The sequence below is a fragment of the Geotrypetes seraphini genome, chromosome 19 (genome assembly GCF_902459505.1).
Source record: "Geotrypetes seraphini chromosome 19, aGeoSer1.1, whole genome shotgun sequence".
In the NCBI taxonomy this organism is placed as follows: domain Eukaryota; kingdom Metazoa; phylum Chordata; class Amphibia; order Gymnophiona; family Dermophiidae; genus Geotrypetes; species Geotrypetes seraphini.
Window position 1 is genome coordinate 18,756,337 of NC_047102.1, and position 26,837 is coordinate 18,783,173.

General features: G+C 42.4%; 1 protein-coding gene across 4 annotated transcripts in view; it reads left to right on the forward strand.

Annotated features, from left to right (window-relative positions):
- DENND5A (DENN domain containing 5A) overlaps positions 1 to 26,837 on the forward strand; it is an 84,527-nt gene that overhangs the window by 37,263 nt on the left and 20,427 nt on the right. For all 4 annotated transcript variants that reach the window (XM_033928152.1, XM_033928154.1, XM_033928155.1 and 1 more), the window contains 9 exons: positions 3,518 to 3,611; positions 6,107 to 6,238; positions 9,907 to 10,059; positions 10,370 to 10,454; positions 15,593 to 15,677; positions 18,941 to 19,069; positions 23,245 to 23,366; positions 25,365 to 25,510; positions 25,786 to 25,904. In XM_033928152.1, the coding sequence (XP_033784043.1) occupies positions 3,518 to 3,611; positions 6,107 to 6,238; positions 9,907 to 10,059; positions 10,370 to 10,454; positions 15,593 to 15,677; positions 18,941 to 19,069; positions 23,245 to 23,366; positions 25,365 to 25,510; positions 25,786 to 25,904 (1,065 nt within the window). The remainder of the gene's footprint in view (positions 1 to 3,517; positions 3,612 to 6,106; positions 6,239 to 9,906; positions 10,060 to 10,369; positions 10,455 to 15,592; positions 15,678 to 18,940; positions 19,070 to 23,244; positions 23,367 to 25,364; positions 25,511 to 25,785; positions 25,905 to 26,837) is intronic.

Here is a 26,837-nt window from a genome sequence, read left to right on the forward strand (position 1 = left end):
CCTGTGGCCACTTCCAACGTAAGCCATGCCTATGATAGCGCCTAGGCATCTGTAGACATGCCTAGATACCTCCATATGTACGTGAATAATTCGCCACATCAAATTTAAAAAAAAAAGTGTGTCTCGATAGGTCCATGGCATTAGGACACCTATCACCACCTACAATTTGGACGCCGTTTTAGAATCAGGCCTTAAGGATCTGATTCTATAAGTGGTGCCTGAAATGGCAGGTGCCTAAAAAAATTAAAAAAGCGTCTGTCATGTGTCAATCATGTTCAGTTACCACATAGGCATCAGTAGCTGCAATTCTCTAACAATGAACTTTGGCGCTGGTGATGTAGGCTAGGTTTTTAAAGGGCTACATTTCTGGCATCTAGGTTCATTGTAGAATTGCACCTAAGGCCAGCTCTGCCCCTAAACATGCCCACTTAGGTGTGAAACCTCACTAAGTGCTACTAGGCGCCAAGGTGTTAGCTGCTGATTGGTTGTGGACTTTGGGCCTTGATCACTTATTAATTGTATATTTAATTTCATCATAACAAAATAATTCTACATACTCATCTTAAGTTCTTAGTAGATGTCATTCCAAAGGGTATGGGGGACCTCTCATATACTGACAGACTGAAAAAGCTGGGGCTTTTCTCCCTGGAAAAGCGACGACTCTGGGGAGACATGATAGAAACTTTCAAGATCATGAAGGGCATAGAAAAAATGGACAAGGACAGATTTTTCAAACTATGGGGAACCACAAGTACAAGGGGGCACTCAGAGAAATTGAAAGGGGAAAGGTTTAGAACAAACGCCAGGAAGTTCTTTTTCACCCAGAGGGTGGTGGATACATGGAACGCGCTATCGGAGGATGTGATAAGCAGAAGCACGCTACAGGGCTTCAAAGGAGGTCTGGACAGGTACCTGGAGGACAAAGGGATTGAGGGGTACAGATAGGAGTAGAGGTAAGGTTATAGGGACAGGATTAGAGGTAATTTATAAAATTAGTCAGAGACCACTGTTCAGGCAGTGGGCCTGATGGGCCGCTGTGGGAGTGGACCGCTGGGCGAGATGGACCTCTGGTCTGCCTCAGCGGAGGCAACTTCTTATGTTCTCTACATGTAAATGAAGAAATAATGCTTCTTACACAAGAATCTTTGTGAGAAGTCTCATCACATTCCGGACTGTGAAAAGGCTCTTATTAACTATCTTAAAAGAACCCAGTCAATTAGAAAATCTACACAGCAGTTTGCCAGTTCTGCTGGGGTCAAAGGGAGACATACCAGTATCCAAATGAAACCTAGCAAATTGGCTAGCACCCTAATTTAATTCTGTTACAAACAAGTTGATAATCGGACATCATCCAGTTGGAGTTGCTGCTTCATTGGAGATGATATATTTTGTCAGACTCTTGCATATTTTTCTGTGACTAAGCTGCTCCTGGACAGTGGATGTACATCTAAATTGATTTAACTCTGAGCTTGGGAGTAGCTCACTTGGGTGCCTGACTCAATCTTACTTGGCAGCGCAAAAAAAAAAAAGCTTTTCTCACCATTGGATTTTCCATAGAGAGCAAAATTAATCAGGGATACAATCCCTTCCTTTCTGAAATTTTGCATTCCTTCTTGAACTATGGAACTAACTAAAGGGGCTGAGGAGACTTGCCTACAAGGGGGTGCTGAAAAGTTCTCAGCCCAACAGACTTCCTAAATTCTGAGTGTTGTTTTGCCACTGTAGCTGAAAAGAGTGTTATGTTGATTTTGCAAAGTGCTATGTTTTGACATTGTTTCAGATCATTGAGTGAACCATGTCAAAGAAAAGTATGGCAATTTCAAGTGTGGAACTCCAAGCCTTTATGAAGTTCCTATTCCTGCAGAAGAAAACTCCAAAGGAAATCCATGAATGTAGGATGCAAACATTGAGTGACAAATGCCCATCATACTCTACAGTGAAGTGGTGTGCAAACTTTCAGCATGGAGATTTTGAGACCGAAGATGCAGCAAGGTCTGGGAGGCCTCAAACGGTGTCAACTCCTGACATTATTGGCCATGTCCATGACCTGATTTTAGCAAATCGGCCAATATCAGCTAAAACAATTGCTGAGACACGCGGAGATATCCAGGGAATGTGCTGGGTGTGTAATCCACAAGCAGCTGAGTATGAGAAAGCAGTCAGCCAAGTGGGTGCCCAGATGTTTGAATGCTGATGAGAAATGGCATTGAGTGGGCACTTCCAAGTTGATTTTGCAGCAATTTCAGTAAGCTGGTCAGTGGTGTAGTGAGGGTAGGAGACATCTGGAGCAATGGCACCCCCCACCCTATGCCCTTCTTTCTACTTCTGTGCCCCCTGTTCCTTTCCTTTTCCCCCCTCACCACACTCACGCCCTCCCTTCCCCCCTGCACCTCTTGAAATCTTTGCTAGAGCGTGCAGTTTCTCTGGCTTGCTGTTCACGCCGGCGTTGACTTTCCCTCTGATGTCACTTCCTGGCCCCTGACCAAGAAGTGATTTCAGAGGGGAACCAGGCTGGCGCAAGCAGCAAGCTGGAGAAGTTGCTCATGCTGGTGAAGATTTAAAGAGGTCCTGGGGTGGGGGGAAGGGTTTTGGTGCCCTCACCAAGATGGTGCTCAGGATGGTCCGCTCCCCCTTGTTCCCCTTACTTCACCACTGGAGCTGGTGTCAACAATTTGGAATGACCAGTTACTGTTGATGAAACATGACTATATTACATGATCCTGAGTCAAAACAGTCCATGCAATGGCAACACTTAGGTTCTCCAAGGCCAAGGAAATTTGAGACCCAAAAGTCAACAGGAAAGGTCATGGCCACAGTGTTTTAGGATGAGGAAGGTGTAATAATGACTGTCTTCCTTCCAAGGGGCCAAACAGTTAATGCAGAATACTATTGTACCTTGCTGTGCCGATTAAAGGAGGCATTGAAAGAAAAAAGGAGAGGGAAACTGTGGAAAGGAGTTCTTTTTGTAAGACAATGCACCTGCTCACAAGGCTGACAAAACGATGGATCGTTTGACGAAGTTGGGGTTTCAGCACATAGACCATCTAACCTACTCACCAGATCTTGCTCCACTTACTATTTTCTATTACCAAACCTTAAAAAGAGTTTTAAATGGCAACAATTTTTAAATGATTTGGAAGTGATTGCAGCAGCGGAGCAATATTTCAGTCACCAGACATCAGAGTATTTTTTGGAAAGGTTACAGAAACTTCAGACATGATGTGCCAAGTGTGTGAAACAGTAAGTTTCATAGTTCCATGTCAGTCCCTTCTTGTTTGGTTTGAGAACTTTTCAGCACCCTCTTGTATTAGGACTTCACATGCTCAAAACTTTATATTTAGTTTTGAGCTCTGGGAAAGCTGTTGTATCCTGTGCCATCAGATAATGTCACCCACTTGTATGCTAGCATAAACAAAACAAAAAACGCACTGTATGCTTAATCAATCCTGCTGTCTACAAAAAGTACCTTTTACAAACGAGAAATAATACAACGCATAATTTTCTCTTTTGTTTGTAGATGGACAAAAAGGAATGCACCTGCACAATGGAGGCGCAAAGACCGACAAAAGCAGCACACAGAACACTTACGGCTTGACAATGATCAAAGAGAGGTAAAACTTGACTTTATAGATTCTCATAGCACAACCATCAAATATACTGTTTAGCTATTTCATATTGTATATGCTTGTATGATCAGTCAAATGAGTGTCTTCTCCAGATTTATGTTTAGCGAAACTGTACTGTGTTAAGATATGTAGGTTCTATTGTTTTTACGCTTATTAAATGTCAAAAACCAATTGTACTTCTGGATTTCATTTTTGGTTGATTAAAGCATAATTAAATAGCAAGCATTTTTTATATTAATGAATAAGTATTTCTAGTTTAGGAATATTTATAGTATTTGAGAGCTACACCAAATACCACTTCTCCAAGATTCAATGTGGATTTTTAAGTTCTGGAGCAAGCTGGGTAGCTAAATGTTTTCTGTTGCTTTTTTAGTGTCTTTTGTAAATATTAAAAAATGTAAATCCAAACGTAACAGATCTATTCTGTTCTGAAACACCATGTTGATTTTGGTCTTAGATGTAACAAACTATGTTTCAAGATGATTCATATTGAATATTGATTCATTTTATCTTTAAACAAGTAAAAAGTGGTACTGACAGATTCCAGAGCTGCTTAAGAATTCCTTGAAAAGAGCTCCGTGTGTGTATGTAATTTTTGCATATTCACCAGGACAAAAATTGCCATATTGCAAGCATACCATTTCACACATTGCCTCTCTTCGAAGAATTTGAACCAATTTACATCACAAAATGCAAACATAATCCCTCACAACTGAGATAATACATGGTAAATCGTTCATGGCAACTAGCAGGGAGGAAATACTCTGCAGAATAGCACTAGGTCGCTCTTTAATGAAGGCTTTCAACAAAGTATTCAAAGGCAAGGAGGTAATGCTCCAAACAGATGAAGATCAGACTTATCCACACACTCATTTTCTCAGAGGTAAGTTGGATACTGCGGAAACAAGACAGAAAGACTGACTCATTTGAACTTTGGTGATGGAGAAAGATTTTAGGCATGCTGTGGTCCGCCAGAAGAACTAACAAATCAATTCTGGAAGAGATCAAACCAGCTATGTCACTCGAAGCCCAAATGATGGTCACATCATCAGAAGAGAGAGATCACTGGAGAAGGACATCATGTTTGGGAAGATGGAAGGAACCAGGCAAAGAGTGTGACCTGCAATCAGATGACTGGACACGTTGAAAACAACCATGGGGATAACGCTCGTGGACCTTTCCGAACTAGCACAAAATCGATTTTCTTTTTAGATCTGCAATTCATCAAGTCGCTAGGACTCGAACACGAGTCAGTGGCACCTAACAATACCAAAATTGTTCAGATCGCTACCTACTGCCCAGAGAACTATATATATGTATATCTTTATTTTTTTTCTGCAAGAGTAAACTGCTAATTCAGGATCACAAGTTTTGCAGTTTCCATATTTAAACTTTGGTTGGTTAGTTAGTTATTGCCCATGGTGTTATGTCCAGACTAGTGACCTGGCAAATTTGGTGTATAGCTATAATACATTTTTAGACCGGTTTGGGAATAATTTCACACAAGATGTTTAACACATTAGTATTTGAGAATTGTCACAAGTTTGTTTTATCTGCTGTCATTTTATTTGCAAATTTCCATTTAATAGACTTTTTTATGGCTTACCTTGATTGTCTATGTTTTATGCTAATTAACAAGATTTTAGAAGGGAGGTGAGTTTTTCTTTCCAACTGTGAAGGGAAAGAGAGATTTTGTACAGTGTTTTCCCAAACCTTTATCCTACTATCCACAGGAAAAGAGGGCTTACAGGCTTGAATGGGGAAAGGGATTGGGACTTGTATACTGCCCTTTTGTAGTTATACAACCACACTCAGTGGTTTACATACAGGTACTTCAAGCATTTTCCATATCTGTCCCGGTGGGCTCGCAATCTATCTAATATACCTGGGGCACTGGAGAATTAAGAGGAAGCAGCAAAGAGTTTGAACCCACAACCTCAAGGTGCTGAGCCTGTAGCTCTAACCATTATGCCACACACTTTATGTTGAAATATATTTATTGGATATCAAAGTGCATGCATACAAAAATGACAGAATGAAACAGTTTTCTGATATATTTGCACAGTGTAACCCCCCCCCCCAATAATCCCTCCCAGCCCTCCGAACAAACTCAGATCGTGAGCATGCTAAACAAAAAGAACTTCCAATCAAACATTCAAAAATCTACTCCGGGCACGAGGAGTAAGGTCCATCCAAAAGTGTTCCCAAATGGTCTGGAAACGACGATCCGGACCGCCTTCAATATCTGCAAAGTGTCTATGCCACACACTTTAATTTTTTGTCCTGAATGTCTTGTCCACAATAGATTTTCCAGATATGAAGATTTTGATGGGGATGGTTTTGTTAATCTACATACATAGGTGGACTAAAAGCAGGCTTTATTAATTCTAGGTAGAAGTTGATTTTTATAATTCATTGTGACCTTGTTCAGAATATACTTAATTTGTATTTGTGTCTTACTTTTTGATGATTTTAATTAGAAATATATTCAAGAAGCAAGGAACCTGGGAAGCACTATTCGACAGCCAAAACTGTCTAACCTTTCGCCATCAGTAATAGCGCAAACAAACTGGAAGTTTGTTGAAGGATTATTAAAGGAATGTAGAAATAAGGTATGATATGGTGCCATATACAATTTAAAACGATGATTTTTTTGAAGAAATGTTCCTTCTATCTTTTACCACAGCTTATGCATGTGTACATATAACCTTTGTGTGAATGGGCTTGAGGTTTACAAATAGCCATCTTTTCTTTTTTTTTTTTTTTTTTAAACCTTCAGCCCATTGCCCTTCAAACTGATGCTGCCACCAGGGACTAAGGTGGAGCTTTTTATAAAATAGGAGAGAAACAGGAAAAGAACAAAACATTCCACAGAAACAGCAAAAAACGGAGATGGTCAGGGGGCTAATGATGTTCCTGAAGCCACACTCTGTTTATAAATAACAATAAAATTTATAACCAGAGTGTGGCTCTGGGGAGCCATTCCCCTGGTTCTCTCCTTTTATTGTATTTCCTTTATAAAATACTGTAGATTCTTATAATGGTCCCTAGTAGTGTATAAATATTCTTGCCCAAATTTACACCTTCTCTGAGTTGTGTATAAACGCATATATGTACCTTTTACATCTGTGTAGGCTCATCACAACTATGACCCCCAAGATGTCTGTGTAAAGATTGCATAAAAGGTGAATCTACTTTTTACATTTGTCAAGTTTCAAATTGGTCCTTCCTAATCTATCCCATGATGCATCAGGAAAGGTGTCTAAGGCTCTGATTGGCCTGGGTGTTGGAGGGGTCATGGATTTGAGGGGGCATGCCAACAGGAAGGAGTGGACATTCCTCCTGCCACGGGACTTTGGGGGGGTGTTCAGGGGTTCTGCCGATGCCAGGGAGGGGGTCCCCTGCAGGAGCTGATCACTGCAGGGGTATTTTTCTCTCCCTCCCCCCCCCCCCCCCCCCCGATTAGCTGAGCCAGCAGGACTCCCTGATCAGGGATAACTTCCCCTGCTGTGATCAGCTTATGTCTGCTGTGGACTGGCTTTAGGATCCCTTGGCAGCATAAATAGGTGACTGAAATATAGGCCATGTTTTGTTGTGAATCCCGGTTAGGTAGCCGCTTTAGCCTGCCTAATGCCAGTTCCGGCATTGGCCACAACTACTTTGGCATTCCATGGCCTAAAGTGGTTAGCTAGACGCGATTCTAGCCGCCTTATATTTAGGTGTTGGTAGGTGCTTCTACACTACCGTTTTTTGCTGTTTCTGACTGTGTTTTTCAATTAACTTAGACATTGGCAGGGCGCCTACCAATGCCTAAGTTAATGCGCTGGTCAAAGAATTTTCCTGTAAGTGCTGAATTGATTTCAGACTTGTGTGGTAACAGCTGGAAGCTGAATCAAGTATTATCTCATTTTGTTGAAACAATAGACTTTGTTTACTGAGGAATGCTGTGACATGATCTCCAGTTATACTTTGCATTGTATTTCATGGGAAGAAGATGTGCATCATAGCTGCAGGAAGCATTAATTTAATGTACTCCCCTTTTTCTTCAGTTTGTCTAGTGTGTTTTGAGGTTCAGGTTTATTTCATTTGATTAACCTCTTAGGGGAGTCCATCAAAGCAGAGTACAGTAAACAATATAAAAACTTGGGACACACAATGTCCAAAAGGAACTCCGACTTTATAAAGGAAAGTTTCAAAGAAAAAGATACTGCTTAACTGTCATGCCTCCAAACCAGCATAACCCTATCTATGCAGGACAAGCCAGCCACATAGCCTAATGTGAAGCAATGGTTGTGTTGATTTTAGCAGACTAAAACTAGAATATTGAAAGGAAAATATGACCGGGGGGGGGGAAGGGGGAGGAAGAAAAACATACTGATTTCTGTGGATATCATGAAACTCAATGGAACCTTAGTATCGGTGTCCCTCTTAGATCATGTTAAAGATAGCATTCTTGCCCACTTCTAGAAAGTTTTGAGCATAATGTTAATGTATGTTACGTGTTCCAGGATTAATCGGGCAACATTTAATTGTAGTAAAGGAAAAAATTCCTGACTTGCAAGCCTTAACCTACTGTGGTGTGGAATTTAGAGCATGTGCATATTCCTATATAAAGTAATGGCCATGAGCAAATCATCCTAAGTTTCTGGCAGAGGACCTGACCCATTGCTGAGAGTTTCACCAACGGTGCAAGGATAAAAGGAGGAATTGTATTCTGAGCTCATGGAGCTGAGGACAGACACTTAGAGACTGGGTGGAGGGTAGAGGAAATGGCGAAGATTGGAGGGTCATTGGGAGAACTGTTTGTCCTTCAGCAGTGCTAGAAAAACTTATCTAATGCAAGTGAAGAAGTGCTTTTAAAAATGGAAGATTAGAAAACCATTCACAGAGGAACAATTTGCAAGTGAGAAGTGTTCCCAAGGAGTCACAAAGTGAGAATAAAACTGAGTGGATCTGCAAAGCATACTTGAGGACTTCTGGTAATGGCAAAGAGGTGTAGATGATTGAGTGACTCCTAAAGATCATAATAGATCAATGAATATTGCACTTTTATAAAGGGTTTCCTTTTGTGCATCCTACAGGCAGCATGGAAAGTGAACTCTAGTGATTGGGAAGATATAAAATTGAATCCTTTGTGGATGTTTCACTGATAATGCTATGTAAGAGGAGGGACTGCAAAGAGGCAACCAAATGTCCTTCTGTCAGACAACACTTGATTTTTTTTTTAACCTGTTCTGGTTGTCCTGCAGCATAAAGGGCCAGCAGTATTGTTTGCACATACTTGAGGATGTCCTCAAAGATAGCGGTATGGAAATAGCACCAGTGACCCAACAGCCTTTGGGTATGTGGAGACAAATAGCTGCACCAAAATGGAAGTGGGTTGGCAAAGGACAGCGACAAAATAATACTCAGAAAGTAGAAACAATCCTGCAGGTCTACCGTCTACCTGTTTAAACTGCTAATATGGGAAACTTTGCTGCTCCAAATGAAGCTGGATTATGATATTGCTTGATCAGTTGGGAGGCAAGCAAAGTTCTGTTGCCAGATTTGTGAGTGGATATATGTGGCTAAGTTTTTTTTATATTGATCATAATGAGTCAGAATGTGGGGCTATAGGACATGACTTTAGTGCATATAGAAGGGTGAGGTGAGGCGGAGAGTCTGTGGTTTATGGCTTGGAAGGCTAAGATCCAGATTTCCCATTGGATGAGAAGTGAAGAGGGATATAGGGGAAAAAGGGAAGATTTGTTGGAACAGGGTAGGTGAGATCAGGGTAGAATAAGTGACTCTTGGTACAATGTGAGGTGGAAGGAAGAGGGAATGGAAAGAGATAGGTAGCATGGTTATATTAAGCACAGGCTTGAATAGGAGTAATGTGGTATGATGAAGAGAGGAGAAATGATATAGTAACTGGAATTAGAGTTCAGAGCACAGACAGAGGGAAGCAGGACCAGAGACATGGAAAAATGATTAGAAAAATGAAATCATCAGACCATAAATGTAAACCTCCTCCCCCCAAAAAATATATTTAATTTTCAGTTAGTTTAGTAATTAAAATAATAATGTCTGTTTTGGAGAATTTACATCTGCTGTCTATTTTGCACTGTAAGGAGGAAATGTGAAGGTTATTAATTAAAAATTAAAATCATGATTAAGCATGTTATTAAAATTTAAAATTGATGTGCAGCCTTAACACCCATTGAATAATCTGAATATAGTATGTTGTGTATTTGAGGTCTAACCTAACAAAGCAATTTTTATTTTGCCATTGTTTATCAAGACAAAGAGAATGCTTGTTGAGAAAATGGGCCGAGAAGCAGTAGAACTGGGGCATGGTGAAGTGAATATCACAGGAGTGGAGGAGAACACTTTGATAGCCAGCCTATGTGACCTCTTAGAAAGAATATGGAGCCATGGTCTGCAGGTCAAACAGGTGCAAAACTGCTATTTTTGAATTTGATAGAACTAATGAACTTGTATAGCTTTTTGTTATACCCCAAGCATAGAAGCAGTTAATGTCAGTGTGTGAGTTATTGTATTTGTGGTATGATTTTTCTTATTGCTTGCTTCTACTTATGTTTTTAATAAGTAGAATGAATTGTTAGTGTATCACATTTAGTTTTATAATAAAGCCTTGGCTGGAGTATGGAAAGAAAATGTATTTATAAGAAAAGCAATATGCCCATATATTTTAAGCTAGACTTTTTAATGAAATAAACTTTTGCCTTTTTTGAACATTTTAGGGAAAATCAGCTCTGTGGTCTCACCTATTGCATTTCCAAGACAATAAGAAGAGAAGAGTTATGTCTGGTAGCTTGAGTACCTCAGGTATATTTAAGATTATGTAGAAACATTATCATTTAAGAAGCAGCTGAAAAAATTTTTTTGTCAAAGCTTTTATTCTATAGAATATTGCATTTTATAGTTCAAATAGGATGAACATTTTTATTAGTATTAGGCTAGTTTAGCTATTACCGTATTTTCGCGGATATAACGCGCACCATTGTAAAACGCGCACAGGGGTATAGCGCGCAGAAATCACGATGATATGTACAAAAACTTTTCTATACCGCGCTCAGGCATATAACGCGCATGCTGCCCGACTCTCCTCTGGCCACCCCGACTCTCCTTTCGCTCTCCCCGACTCTCCTCTGGCCACCCCGATTCTCCTTTCGCCCTCCCCGACTCTCATCTGGTTGCCCCGACTCACCCTGACTTTCGGTGCACTGCCCCGACTCTCCTCTGGTTGCCCCGACTCACCGTTCACCCGCCCTGACTTTCGGTGCACTGCCCCGCCTCTCCGTGCCTGTCCCCCTTGAAGTCCTGTCCCCCCTTGAAGGTCTGCCTGTCCCCCCTTGAAGGTCTGCCTGTCCCCCCTTGAAGTCCTGTCCCCATCCTGAAAGCCTGATGCCCCCCCTCGACGTCCGATTCTTCTCCCCCCTCGGCAGGACCACTCGCACCCCCACCCCGAAGGACCGCCGTCTCCCCGACAATATTGGGCCAGGAGGGAGCCCAAATCCTCCTGGCCACGGCGACCCCCTAACCCCACCCCGCACTACATTACGGGCAGGAGGGATCCCAGGCCCTCCTGCCCTCGACGCAAACCCCCTCCCCCCAACGACCGCCCCCCCCCAAGAACCTCCGCCCGTCCCCCAGCCGCCCCGCGACCCCCCTGGCCGACCCCCACGACACCCCCACCCGCCTTCCCCGTACTTTGTGTAGTTGGGCCAGAAGGGAGCCCAAACCCTCCTGGCAACGGCGACCCCCTAACCCCACCCCGCACTACATTACGGGCAGGAGGGATCCCAGGCCCTCCTGCCCTCGACGCAAACCCCCCTCCCTCCAACGACCGCCCCCCCCCAAGAACCTCCGACCGACCCGCGACCCCCCTGGCCGACCCCCCCACCCCCCTTCCCCGTACCTTTGGAAGTTGGCCGGACAGACGGGAGCCAAACCCGCCTGTCCGGCAGGCAGCCAACGAAGGAATGAGGCCAGATTGGCCCATCCGTCCTAAAGCTCCGCCTACTGGTGGGGCCTAAGGCGCGTGGGCCAATCAGAATAGGCCCTGGAGCCTTAGGTCCCACCTGGGGGCGCGGCCTGAGGCACATGGGCCAAACCCGACCATGTGTCTCAGGCCGCGCCCCCAGGTGGGACCTAAGGCTCCAGGGCCTATTCTGATTGGCCCACGCGCCTTAGGCCCCACCAGTAGGCGGAGCTTTAGGACGGATGGGCCAATCCGGCCTCATTCCTTCGTTGGCTGCCTGCCGGACAGGCGGGTTTGGCTCCCGTCTGTCCGGCCAACTTCCAAAGGTACGGGGAAGGGGGGTGGGGGGGTCGGCCAGGGGGGTCGCGGGTCGGTCGGAGGTTCTTGGGGGGGGGGCGGTCGTTGGAGGGAGGGGGGTTTGCGTCGAGGGCAGGAGGGCCTGGGATCCCTCCTGCCCGTAATGTAGTGCGGGGTGGGGTTAGGGGGTCGCCGTGGCCAGGAGGGTTTGGGCTCCCTTCTGGCCCAACTACACAAAGTACGGGGAAGGCGGGTGGGGGTGTCGTGGGGGTCGGCCAGGGGGGTCGCGGGTCGGCTGGGGGACGGGCGGAGGTTCTTGGGGGGGGGGCGGTCGTTGGGGGGAGGGGGTTTGCGTCGAGGGCAGGAGGGCCTGGGATCCCTCCTGCCCGTAATGTAGTGCGGGGTGGGGTTAGGGGGTCGCCGTGGCCAGGAGGGTTTGGGCTCCCTCCTGGCCCGATATTGTTGGGGAGTCGGCGGTCCTTCGGGGTGAGGGTGCGAGTGGTCCTGCCGGGGGGGGGATGTATCGGACGTCGGGGAGTCGGCCGGGCAAGAGGGCTTGGGCTCCCTCTTGCTCCGATCGTGGATGCGGGTGCGGGTGGGAGCGCGTGCGAGCGGTTGTTCGGGGTGGGGGTGCGAGCGGTCCTGCTGGGGGGGTGAATCGGGCGGGGTGGGAACTATGTTTAAAAACTTTTGTATACCGCGCTCAGGCATATAACGCGCGAGGGGTATGCGCGGTACGTAAAATCACGTATAACGCGCGCGTTATATCCGCGAAAATACGGTATATGTGGAAGGATAGGATGCATATATTAGATGTTTGAGTATGTCCTGTCTATGTTTTCTACTGTTACCCACTTGGATGATAAGCGGGGAAGAAATGTTTAAAATAAATAAATATATCTGGATTGATTGAAACTGACTAACAGTCTCTTCAGAAAAAAAATGTAATAGTTTTATTTGTATTTTATGTCTGTCATGCAGAGTTTTATTAGTTATTGCTCGGTCTAGCCTTTCTAAAATAATTGCTAATTAATGATGGATAAGACCATATGAGTTTGGTGAAAGTCTCCCCCAGACGTCTCCCTCCAAACTGGGATGACCCCTTCTAGTGGGCCAACCTGCTACAGTGGCAACATTATATCCTTCAGGCCTTAACCAGTCCCCCAAGACTCCTACTCTACCTTCTGGGCCTACCTGTTGGCAAATATTCATGGTGGCTAAGGCCCTTGTGCTAACAACTAGAGAATAACACGGTAGCTGGCTACGGGTAACCCGCCGAAATGGTGAGAGGAAAAAAGGGTCTCTGCAGGTACGGGGACAAGGCCATTCACTGCAGTTAATTGAGGGAATGTGCACAGTCACCGATCGCACGGTCCAGCAGTCCCCTCCCTCCTTCCTTCTGATCGCCGCCATCCGGACATCTCCCTCCCTTCCTTCCCCTCACCTTTGTGGCGATTTTCATTTTTTTTTGTCTCCTAGCTGCCTGAGCCATCTTTCAATTAGTCACTTGCAACTGCGTGAAAGTTCTCCTCTGTTGCAACTGGAAACAGGAAGTTGTGTCAAAGGAGAAGTTTCAGGCACCTGTAAGCAACTTGATGAAAGCCGGCTTGGGCAGCTAGGATACAAAAAAAAAGAAAATCACCATGAAGGTGAGGGGAAGGGAGGAGGGAGATGCCTGGACCGTGGTGATTGAGAGGGAGGGGGCTGCTGCTGAATCGTGCAAAGGGTGCTGAAGGGAAGTGGAGAGAGAGGGGGGAGAAGACGCTGAAGGAAAGTGAGTAGGAGAGTGGAACAAAAACTGAAGGGAATTGGATGGAAGGAGGGGATAAAGAAAAAAAGGTACATGCTGGATTGGGGAAACAGATATCAAATCTGAGGGGAGGAAAGGAGGAGAGAGATGCTAAAAACCACCTGGGGGAGGGAAGGAAAGATGGAAGGGAAGAAGACAGAGATGCCAGACTATGGGGGGAGCAGAGGGAAGAAGATAGGTGCCAGACCGGTTGGGGGGGGGTTGGAGGAGGGAGAGATGGAAGGGATAGGCACAGTAACAAATTATATGGAAGAGGCATAGAGAAGGCTAACAGTGGATGGAAGGAATTGAATGAGGAGAAGATGAGGAAAGCAGAAACCAGACAACAAAGGTAGAAAAAAAAATATTTATATTTATATTTCTTTTCTTTTTCTTTTTCTTTTTTTTTTTTTTTTTGCTTTAGGATAAAGTGGTATATTAGTTGTGTTGATAAACATTTATAAACAAAGCCCTGCCAGCTGAAGATCTCTTTCTCTAGTTCGGCAGCCAGAACTTTGATTTATAAAATGACAATTGTACAGAATATTGTTTCTTTTTATACTTTTAATAAAATACCATACAATACCAGATTTTACAGTCTACAGCCCAGAAATATCAAAGAAGAGACAAGTTAATCTAATCATGTATTTTTTAATGAGTATAACTTATGGGCAGACTGGATGGACCGTTCAGGTCTTTATCTGTCATCATTTACTATCCTATATAATAAAACCCTAAGTGCACATGCGCACTTAGGATTTCGTGTTCCCTGCCGCTGTGGTGTGTGATACATGGCAGCCAACCCAGCGGCAGGGAACATTCTAGCCACTCTCCTCCTCCCGCCCTCACTCACCCTGGAAGCCAGGCAAGCTCTCTCCCTGCCCGCGTCCTCGGCAGGGAACACACCTCGGCCCTCACTCGCCGCTGCTGCCGCCGCCACTGCTGCTGCTGATCCTCCTGTAAAAAGCCGCCTGCGACGGTGGCCGGCTTTAGCGAACCTCGCAAGCCGCTCTCCAACTCAGTAGCACGTTCCCTCTGACGCAATCCCGTGCGTCAGAGGAAACGTGCTACTGAGGCTGGAGAGCAGCCTGCGAGGTTCGCTAAAGCCGGCCACCATCGCAGGCTGCTCTTTACAGGAGGATCAGCAGCGTAAGAGGAGCCACCGCCAGCACTTTTAAAACTTGAAACAAAAACCTTCGGCCGCAGCAGGCCAGCCCGCGGGAAGGGAAGGGGGAGGGGCTGAACGGAGCAGGCCAGATCGCATTAAGAGAAGGGAGGGGCCGAACAGAGCAGGACAGTTCATGGTAAGAGAAGGGAATTGCTTCACAGGGACCTGGAGGGGAAGGGAAATACCACTGCTGCTTCTGCAAAGGAAAGTTGGGGGGGGGGGTGGGGGAAGGAGAGACAGAAAGAAATACAGACAGACGGGACCAGAGAGAGAAAAATAGCAGGAGGGAGAGAGACAGAAAGAAAGGAAGAAAAAGACAGGAGCAGGGAGAGAGACATAAATAAAGAAAGACAGACAGGCATATATTCTAGCACCCGTTAATGTAACGGGCTTAAACACTAGTGTTATTATAAAAGTTCTTTTCTGTTGTATGCATCTTATTTTTGATGTCATGCAATTCAGCACTCGGACACTGTTGGAATATAGAAGCTACTTTTTATGGGTTAAGCATGCACATTAATAACATTCACACAGTACTGAGGATTTTTAGTATGTGCTCCAAAACATTTAGGGCATTATCTGTTAAATGCAGCTGTACTTTCTTCTCTTTTAAATTTTTGTTTTAATACACATGAGAAATTATTGTTTAGCTTGAGTTTCAGTACATAGAACACTCTACTGTTAGATATCTTTTTCTAGTTTTGAAATGGCAAATCTGATTGTTTTAGGAATACTTCTTGATTCCGAAAGAAGGAAGTCTGACACCAGTCCAGTGATGCCTCCTTTAAAGATTTCTCTTATTCAAGATATGAGGTTAGTTGAACATAATTGTCTCTTCGTCCCTTTTTGGAGAGTGTGGCGCAATGGTTAATGATAATAATAATTTATTCTTGTATACCGCCGGTTTACAATGAGAAGTACTGGACAATCAGTGAAAAAAATACAATACAAATCATCAGAAATACATACAGGATAAAAGATTAAAAATGAATCAGGTTACAAATTGATCAAACAACTGTGTTTTTACTAATTTTCTAAAAGTAAAATAAGATGGAGCATGCATAATAATATTACTAATCTAATCTTCCATTTCTGCGTTGCACATACCTATACAAGCTCAACCAGTCACTCAGTTTGCCTGCCCGAAATTCAAGAGTTCTATCCAGAAATCTTTTAAAGCGACAAGCATTTACTGTTGGGAAAATAAACAAAGCCTCAGCACCCTGGGGTTGTGGGTTCAAACCCATGCTGCTCCTTATGACCCTAGGCAATCACCTAATCCCCCCCCCCTCCATTGCCCTAGGTATATTAGATAGATTGTGAGCCTGCTGGGACAGACAGGGAAAAATGCTCGAGTACTTGACTAAATTCATATAAACTGTTCTGAGCTCTCCTGAGAGAACGGTATAGAAAAAAAATGAATTAATTAATTTGGAAGGCAGATGACTTTCCACTCTGTAGCTAGTTCTTCACTATCTCTCTCTCCACCTCTGTCTTAACTCCTGTAAAAACAGAGGTGGAGAGAGAGTTCTGCCTTCTTTCTGCTGTATTTCTCCTACCTCTCATTCCATCTCACTATAATATTTGGAATTTTACGTAAACCACATTGATATTTCTGTGAATTGCAGAATATCAAGAATAAACTGAACTTGAACTGTGCTAGAATTTAGCTTGGAGAAAAGATACTATAGGAGGTCCAAGGAAATATATATATTTTTTTTTTACAGAAAGGGTAGTAGATGTGTGGAACAGTCTCCCGGTAGAGGTGGTGAAGACAGAGACTGTGTCTGATTTCAATAAAGCATGGGATAGGCCCGTAGGTTCTCTTAGAGAACCATTTGGCCTTTATCTGCCATCATGTTTCTATTGCATCAATAATGGAGTGAAGAATTGGCTGAGAGCCAAGGAAGCCAGGTTCAAATCCCACTGTTGTTCCTTGTGATCTTGGAATAATCAATTAACCCTTCATTGTTTCTGCTACAAACTTAGATCGTCAACCTCTCCAGAGACAGGAAAATACGTACTGTACTACACCCCTCTCTTCCCATCCCTACTCCCGTTTTGGTTATGTGGAAAGGGTGGGAAGACAGAAGTGGTAGTGCCTTGGGCCGTTATCTCTGCTTCTTTGGGCCCTGTTCAGTTTGAACAGAGCAGGACACTGTATAGCCTAATGACTGGCAGTATCAGGCCCCAATTGGCAGAAATAGAGGATGTGATTAATATGCTACTGCTTCTTTCCTAAATAACTAGTGCTACTATACTACTCCGCATCATTTCTGCAACGCAGTACATTAAACATGTAAGAGACAATCCCTGCTCAATAGAGTTTAAAATCTAATTAAAACAGACAAACAGGACAAATAGAGGTTAGAGAATTTCTCACAGAGGGAATGATAAAACGGACATGGGTACTTTACAAGTGAGTGGGAGTTAGGAATTAAAAATAAGTACTTATATATAATATGTAAATTGCTTTAATTTTAACCACAGAGAGGTGGTATATCAAATCCCTTTTTCCCTTCCCTTTGCAAAAGAGGAAATTGATGGGGGAGGGGTAACAGAGCAGGGATAGCTTTATGTTTAAGCTCTTAGGCCCAGATTCACTAAAGGTAGCGATTCAATTGCTGTTGGCTGATTATTGGCCGACTGAAACAGCAATTGATTCACTACCTTTTTTGCATGCAAATAGGCATCCCTGACAGTAGTGACAGAAGAAGCAGCCTCCTGTCACTGCTGTCAGGGCTTCTGTCGGGTTTTTTAATTTTAATTTTTAATCGGGCAAATATTTTGTGTGTATTAAACACGGTCGGTGCCTAGGGGGGCATTTTTTTTTATTTGTGGAGGGGCATTGTTGGGTTAAAACCACGGGCTCGCAATGTGTTCTTTGCAGAATATATAAAAAAGCACATTGCGAGCCTGTGGTTTTAAAGGGCAGAAGAGGGCAGGAGAAGTCGGTAAGGAAGTGAAGCGACTGGTCCTCATCAGTCGCTTCACTTTGGATCGGCAAGCCTAATTGGTGTTCCTTCTGTTTAGTTAATCAAGGGCTTCCTACTTTGCATGCCGTTTCCCCTCATTTGCATGCTTGGATCAGATCGGGTCAAAGGTTGATTGGCCAGGAGGTTAGTGAATCGGGTCGGGGAACGATTGCAAAACCAGTAAAACTGGCTTTGCGATCGTCGGGACATGATTGGAAGAGTTAGTGAATCGAGCCCTTAGTCATCTTCAGCAATTCTGGGGAATGGATCAATTCCATGAGAGAGCCTGGATTTTACAGCCTTTCCTAGGACCATAGAATCATGGGAATTCTGTGGACTTGATCCTATCCTTGGAAAATAAGGATGGATATGATTCTGTCTCTGCTACAACATACTCACTGGCAAGTACAAACAATCTGGCTGACTAAAGCATGAAAGTGATTATAAAAATAAATATAGAGATCTGATTTGCAAATCTCCTTGCATGCTTTCTCATTCATTCTTGAAACAAGTGTCTATATAGGTGCACAATATGTGGGTACAGAAATACTCAGTGTGTGTATGCCATCCAAATTTTCAAAAAGAAAATCTGTGCAGAATTTTCCTTTTAAATATTTGCATACAAGTCCATGGGTACAAGGTAAACAATAAAGGAAATTATTGCTTTTTTAGGCAATATGTGCAGCAGTAATGCTTATTTAATAATCTAATCTAATCCAGTATTGCTGAATCTCGTAGAGAATGACACGGTGACAGAATTTGTCACCGTCCCCACGGGAAACCATCCCTATGTCATTCTTTAAGGAGAGAGGGAAGAATCAGAGTATGAATGGGCCCAGCCACTAACCCTCTTGCCTTGCATTGAAGAATGCTGGTGTAGGTTGAGATAGACGCTAAAGAATGACACGGGATGTTTTCCCACGGTTATCCGTGCGGATGGGAACAGTGACAAATTCTTTCACCATGTCATTCTCTGAGTTACACTATGCCTAAATAGATTCAATTCAACTTACAATATAAGGAATTACAGAATGTATATACTACATTAAAGCAGTTTGAGGAGGGCAGAGTTATGATGATGATGATGATTTTCCTTTTCAGACACATCCAGAACATTGGTGAGATCAAAACAGATGTTGGGAAAGCAAGGGCTTGGGTCCGACTATCAATGGAAAAGAAGTTGCTGTCCAGACACTTAAAGCAGCTTCTTTTGGATCATGAGTTGACAAAGTAAGACTAATTTTAATATAGGATACCTGGAAAACAGATTATCACTCTTGAAATAAATTAAAAGCTTTCCATGAAATTTATTCTGAGTTAATACCCTAAAAGGATTTATCATGATTTTCTTAATTTTGATTTTATCATTCTTATCAGACTAAACAATCTGAATTATTTACTGTGGCAGGTTGAGAGACCGGGGTCTCTTCAGCTATGGTTTGCTGCTATTGGTTTTAAGTCTCCTGATGACATAACAGTAACACTTTCCTGCCTCAGTGTTTCATCTGTTGGTCAGTACGGTTGGCTTATGTTCAGCAGTGCTCCTTGCACCTTTTTTTTTTTTAACTAAGCTAAAAGAAAGTAAAAATGGAAAATGTCAGGTTTTTTCCCCCCAGTGCTTCTTTAGGTCAGTTGTAGAGCACATGATGGTACTGCTAATAATAAACTGGGACCTGAAACTCAGGAGCATTGAAATGGCATAGATTGCTTTTAGGTGGCAAAGACAGTTGCTAAAAAGTGTTTTTGTAAGACATGTTTAATTACACTAAAAAAAACAGTGTCTAGGGCCTCTGAAAAAGGTTAGGGAGCTTCCATCCTCTTGTGAACTTAAGACTGAATAAATTTGTTGTAACAAAGTTTTTCACATTGAATTTCTAAGGCCATTAATTCACTTGATGAAAACATAAACTGAAAGCAAAAAATGCAGGAAAGGGGCAAATCTCAAAATTAAGGTTTTTATAAAACATTTATTAAATACAGAAAAAAGGCCACATACAAACAATTGTAGAAATTAATATAAAACCCAACACAACTGTTTCATTTCGGGGAGGGTGCCAGCAGGAGAGAGTGGGCATCTCTCATAGAAACATAGAAAAAGATGGCAGATAAGGGCCACGGCCCATCTAGTCTGCCCACCCCAATGACCCTCCCCTACCTTTCTCTGTGAATAGATCCCATGTATCTATCCCATTTGGCCTTAAAATCAGGCACGCTGCTGGCCTCAATAACCTGAAGTGGAAGACTATTCCAGCGATCAACCACCCTTTCAGTGAAAAAGAATTTCCTGGTGTCCCCATGCAGTTTCCCGCCCCTGATTTTCCACAGATGCCCCCTTGTTGCTGCGGGACCCTTGAAAAAGAAGATATCTTCTTCCACCTCGATGCGGCCCGTGAGATACTTGAATTTCTCGATCATGTCACCCCTCTCTCTGCGTTCCTCGAGTGAGTACAGCTGCAACTTATCCAGCCGTTCCTGTTGGGAATGTTGGGGATGGGGTGCCAGCAGGAGGGAGTGGGCATCCCTCCTGCCGTGGTCAGTGTGTGTGTGTGTGTGGGGTGATTTCCCTGCCATTGCCATTCAGCTGATCGTGGCAGGGAGATTCCCTTGCCTCAATCAGCTCAGCGGCAATGCGATTCTCTAAATGGCACCTGTGACATGGACGCCGGTTAGAGAATTGAGGTGGTTAGGTGGGGTTAGGCATCTGTCCATTAGGAAGAATGTGAGGACCTACAAAGGGACCTGAACAAACTGGAAGAATGGGCGAATAAATGGCAGATGAACTTCAATGTGGGGAAATGCAAGGTCATGCATATAGGAAAGAAGAATCCGATGTTCAGCTACCAAATGGGGGGATTAATACTAGAGAGAAGTAACATTGAAAAAGACTTGGGTGTGCTGGTGGACATAACAATGAAGTCAACGGCACAATGCACAGCGGCCTCAAAGAAGGCAAACAGAATGTTGGGTATTATTAAGAAGGGTATTACAACCAGAACGAAGGAAGTCATCATGCCGCTGTATCGCGCGATGGTGCAACCGCCTCTGGAATACTGTGTCCAATATTGGTCGCCGTACCTAAAGAAGGACATGGAGATACTTGAGAGGGTTCAGAGAAGAGCAACAAGAATGATTAAAGGTATGGAAAACCTTTCATAAGCTGAGAGGCTAGAAAGGCTGGGGCTCTTCACCCTGGAAAAGTGGAGACTCGGAGGAGACATAATAGAGGCTTACAAAATCATGAAGGGCATAGAGAAGGTGGAAAGGGACAGATTTTTCAGCCTATTGGGAACTACCAGAACAAGGGGGCACTTGGAAAAATTGAAAGGGGACAGGTTTAGAACCAATGCTAGGAAATTTTTCTTCACTCAGAGGGTGGTGGACACCTGGAATGCACTTCCGGAGGATGTGATAGGACAGAGTACATTAAGGGAATTCAAAGAGTGATTGGACAAGTTCCTGAAGGATACGCGGATTGAGGGATATAGATAGAGACAGAGATAGGATGATGAAAGGGTATTGAAAGGTTTTAGACAAAGGATCGCTTACAGGTCATGGACCTGATGGGCCGCCGCGTGAGCGGACTGCTGGGCGCGATGGACCTCTGGTCTGACCCAGCGGAGGCAACTTCTTATGTTCTTATGCCCATGTGCGATTCTCAAAAGCTGCTTAGGCAGCTGCTGAAACCAGGTGTCCTATACAGAATCAGTCACTAAGAGTCCCTGTGCGAATTGATTAGCACACAGCAATGCTCCACCCCCAGGTATGCCTCCTTGGAGTAAGAAAAAAAATTTTTTTTCTGTGTACTGTGTGCGCGCAAAAGTGCTTACTTACCACAAGACAACAGAGTGCAGCCCATGGTAAGTTGTTTTAATCTGTAGTAAGTGCTTGCTAGTGCTTACTGCAGTTTCTCATAAAAGGACCCCTATATGAGGTTAAAAAATATGAACATAAATATATTCATATAATGATTCAAAATGTTGTGTGATCGTGGCACCGAGGTACCCCCCGTAGAGCTCAAGTCGTCTTTTGTCAGCTAAGTCCTTGAATATGCCTCCGGGTGACTTTGCCCTTTTCTAAACCTGAGCTGTTCTGTGAGGGAGTTTTTTTGCCAGTGAAAGTATCAAAAGGAGTTTTGATTTGTACCTTTTGGTTCTATACTGCTACATTAGTCTGCAGCTTTAATCTCCCTCTTTTTGGGTGTATGCTGGATTTGAAGACGGGGATACCTCGATGCCATGATCACACAACATTCTGAATCATTATATGAACATATTATATGTGTGAACATAAATGTATCCCAAACTTTTTCAGTTCAATGTTAACTTTATTTTCTTTAATAGCAATTTGCAAAGTTCTTTTAATCGTAAAACAATGTTGTATGCAATTTCTGGTGGAATTCTGTATGTCATATATACAAAATGGAACTCACCATTGCAACACAAAATGGTTATGTGAGTAAGTTTCAGAAAGTATGGGGACCGTTAACAGATTTTTGTAATGAATGATTAACTTTTCCTATGATAAGATATTTGATTAGAAGGGAAAGGGGTGGGATTTTATTTCTGATTATTACATAATATATCAATATTTGAATGAATTCATAATAAAATTGATTTTATATATTATTGAATTGGGAGGGAGGGTGGGATGGGGGATTATTATATTTAATAAAAATGATATAAATTTAGATTTCTTACATAATATTTTAACTTTATATAATACTAATTTTCTAATGAAATGTTAAATTTAATGCTAATACATGAGTTAATCAAGTGTGTATATTTAAGTTTTTTATGAGTTTATTTAATACACTTGTTGTAACGTACAAAAATGAATAAAGAATTATAAAACAAAAACAATGTTGTATGCTGGGATTTTTAAAAAAATTCTTTATCCTGCATACAAAGTAGGTTTATACCATCCTTTTTACTAGCATCTATGAAAGGGTTTCTGGGACTAAAACAGCAACATACAGTGTGTATTTGAGGGTGTGGAGGGAGGGGAATTTTTTTTGGGTGTAAATAACTTCAAGTATAGGCAAGTAATTTTCCTGATTGGCAATTTTTAAAGTAAAAGTACACACATAGGGGTTCTTGTATTAAGGCGCGTTAAATGCTAACATATCCATAGACTATAATGGATGCGTTAGCTTTTAGCATGCGCTAAAACGGCTAGTGCGCCTTAGTAAAAGGACCCCATAGTTTTTAATTGAAAGTTTTAAAGTCTGACAGCAAAATGTATTCCTCGACACTGCAAAGAAAAGATGAAATTTACCTTCATAGGATGTAAATTTTTATGAACCGTTTTTCTGCATGTGAAACACCTTTTCCATGTAGAAAGTGGGTACAGATGAACAAAATAAATATATTTTCTAATAAAAAAAAATGTTTTTCTCTTTTTGTTAGAAAATTGTACAAACGTTATGCTTTTCTGCGCTGTGATGATGAGAAAGAACAGTTCCTTTATCATCTTCTGTCATTCAATGCTGTTGATTATTTTTGCTTCACCAATGTCTTCACAACAATCAGTAAGTCCATATAACAAAAGTGCATTCTTCATACCTATGTTTAAACATGAGTAACTGGGCATCAAGGTTGGATAGTATAATTTTATGGTCGTCTTTAGAGAAGATAGTCCCTGTCTTTGTTTTGAGGATTATTAGCAACGTGCATATATTTTCCCTCATAAAATATAGCATGTATTATCTTGAAATGGAAGTAAAGTAGAACTCTAATTTGCATTAGCTTGCTTTTTTAGAATAGAAATGTCAAACTTAACTGTAGACACAATCTTCTAAAAATCATAGCTGCTTTTCTGTAAGCCTTAGAGAAGATTTTAGCAATATTAAAAAGTAGTGTATATGCATGTTAGAGAATGACACGGGGAAAAAATTTGTCCCGTCAACACCCCATCCCCGCGACCACTGTCCCAGCCCCTGCGACTACTATCCCCGCAGCATCCATACAAGCCTCAGTATTGCAGTATTTACCTTATTCCTTCCTTATAAATCAAAGTTCTGGCTGCTGAACTAGAGAAAGAGATGTTCAGCTAGCAGGGCTTTGTTTATAAATATTTATAAACACAACTAATATACTACTTTATCCTAAAGCAAAATAAATATATAGAATTTTTTTTTTTCTACCTTTGTTGTCTGGTTTCTGCTTCCCTCATCTTCTCATTCAATTCCTTCCATCCACTGTCTGTCTTCTCTCTGCGTCTTCCATTTGCTCTGTTACTGTGCCTCTCCCTTCACCCCCCAATTGGTCTGGCACCCATCTTCTTCCCTCTGCTCCCCCATAGTCTGGCATCTCTGTCTTCTTCCCTTCCAGCGTCTTATCCCCACTCTCTCTTCCCCATTCCCTTCATTGTCTTCTCCCCACTCAGTGTTCCCCATGTCCCTTCAGCGTCTATTCCTCTCCACCCTCCTTCAGTGTCTGCTTCTTTCCTCCACCACCCTTCCCCCTCGCTGCCCTTCAGCACCCCTCGCGCAGCCCCCTCCCTCCTTCCTACCTACCCGAATTTATCTATCTATCTATCTCTCTCCCTCCCCTTTACCTTCACGGCGCATTTTGAGTAACTACTTCAAAGCTGTCGGAGCCTGCAAGTTGTAGCATGCATGTGTAGGTGGAAGCTTCTCTTCTGACGCAACCGGAAGTTGCTTCGGAGGAGAAGCTTCCACCCAAACACGCATGCTACTGCTTGCAGGCTCTGACGGCTTTGTGAAGAAGTTAACTCAAAACGCACCGCGTGCGTTCCCTCCCTTAAGGGGACAAGGCCATTCACCGCTCCATGGGGCGGTGGCCTTGTCCCCGTACCTGCAGTGAGCACTTTTTTCCCCCCTCACTGTTTCGGCGGGTTACCTGCTTCTAGCCGCAGGTAACAGCCACTGTGTCATTCTCTAATGCATGTAAAATGGTTGTCATAACATTTTTATCTCCAGACTGACTTATATTAAACCAACAAAAACTCTTGTAATCAGTGGTATGTTTTCTTTTTGCATCCCTGAAAATTAATATACTGTTCACTCTCATTATTCCCGAAAATGTTTGTGAATCACAAAATTGCGAATAACAAAACACTGAGTCTATGGGGAAAATAGAGGCTAGGTTTCAGTAGTGCACGTTGTATGTCAAAAGCTCGGAAAGTGAACAATGGATCCTGTTGAGAAAACAGGATTAGCTTCATACATTAGACAGCACTTGGAGTACCTGTAGATGCTTGTAATTCATTCTCCAGATGTTTGGGGGCCATATCTGGAAGCAAATGCCAGACTGCGAAATGAAAATGAAAGCAAAGAAAGCTGGGTTGTTTGGTTTTGGGTTTTTTTTTTCTAACACCCAGTCTGCAAATATGCAAGCTCAGTGGCATGAATAGGGAATATTGGTCTCAATTGAGTCAACCGCGGATATGTGAAATCACACATCGGGAATGCATGAATAATGAGAATAGACTATATGAAAAAGCAGTGTATTTACATGATAAAACTCTGATTTTTCTTATGTCCTATTACTTTCTATCTGTGCAGTGATTCCATACCACATTTTGATTGTTCCCAGTAAGAAGCTGGGTGGCTCTATGTTCACAGCCAATCCTTGGATCTGTATCTCAGGAGAACTGGGTGAAACAACAGTGTTACAGATTCCCAGAAATGCTTTAGAGATGACTTTTGAGGTAATTTAATATGTGACCATTGTAAAGGAAAAAAAATAAAGTAAGATTTTCATATTTTCCATAATTTCATATTTGTTACAGCTTCTTTAAAAAAAAAAAAAAAAATCTTTCAACTATAGCCGATTATTTTGAGAGAGAAATGAAATAAAAAAGTATGCTAAAATACCAAGAATGAAATCTGCTATTTCATTCTTTATTGTAATTCTTTTATCTAAGATCAAAAACTGATTCCACTGCTGTAATATAAACATATTACTATTTTTTTCTTTTTTCAGTCTCAGAATTTGGGGAAGCTTACCACAGTACAAATAGGGCATGATAATTCAGGACTATATGCCAAGTGGCTAGTGGAATGGGTTATGGTTCGAAACGAAATAACAGGGCATACTTACAAGTAAGTACCCAACTGATCTTTATACTTGTGCCTCTATTTCTGCTCTTTAGGAACTTCTTCTTCCTTTTGAGAGATGGAAAATTCCACTGGTCCTATACTGTATTCTTTTTCATCTTTTACCTATATCTTCTATTTCCTTATCTTCCTATCAGATCAGTCCAGATGCTTGAGTTTGTGCCACCCTACCAGCAGGTAGAGACTGAGTAACTAATGAGTTGTGATCTCATAGCAGCAGCTTGACCAGACCATATTTCTTAGCTTTCAGCAGGTAGTAGGTCTGTCCCTGCCCAATCCTGCCAGTTCTGTTCTCATCTGCACAAGCCTCGCGCTCATGGGGACAGGACAGGGATGGAGATAGATCCATGGAGATGGGGACAAATTTATCCTTTTGTCATTCTCTAATATCAAGTTTCAAGTTTATTAGGTGACTTGATTAATTGCTTAATCAAATTTCTAAGCGATGTACACATTAAAATTTACATATGTTAGGGGATAATACAATACTTACAAATACTTAAATAAAACTAAATTACACTCAGTTTAACATATTCTAAACATTGGGTAAGGAGGGATGAAATACAATTCATAAAGTAAAGAAGAAACATTAAGGGAAAATACAAAAGGGAAATAAATAAAAAAGGTATAATAAAGTAAAGTAGAGTAATAAGATAATAAAATTAGGTTGCAAAGGCATCTTTAAAAAGGAAAGTTTTTAAGTTACTTTTAAATTTCCCAAATTCCTTATCCTCCCTTAAAGAAATAGGGAGGGCATTCCAAGTCTGAGGTGCTGTACATGAAAAAATAAATTGTCGTCTCGTGTTAATAATTTTCAGTGAGGGAATAGACAGTAAGTTTTGTTCGTTAGATCTTAAAATTCTCCTTGCAGAATATGGAATAAGTAACTTAAATAAAAATGTGGGGGTCATATTATAT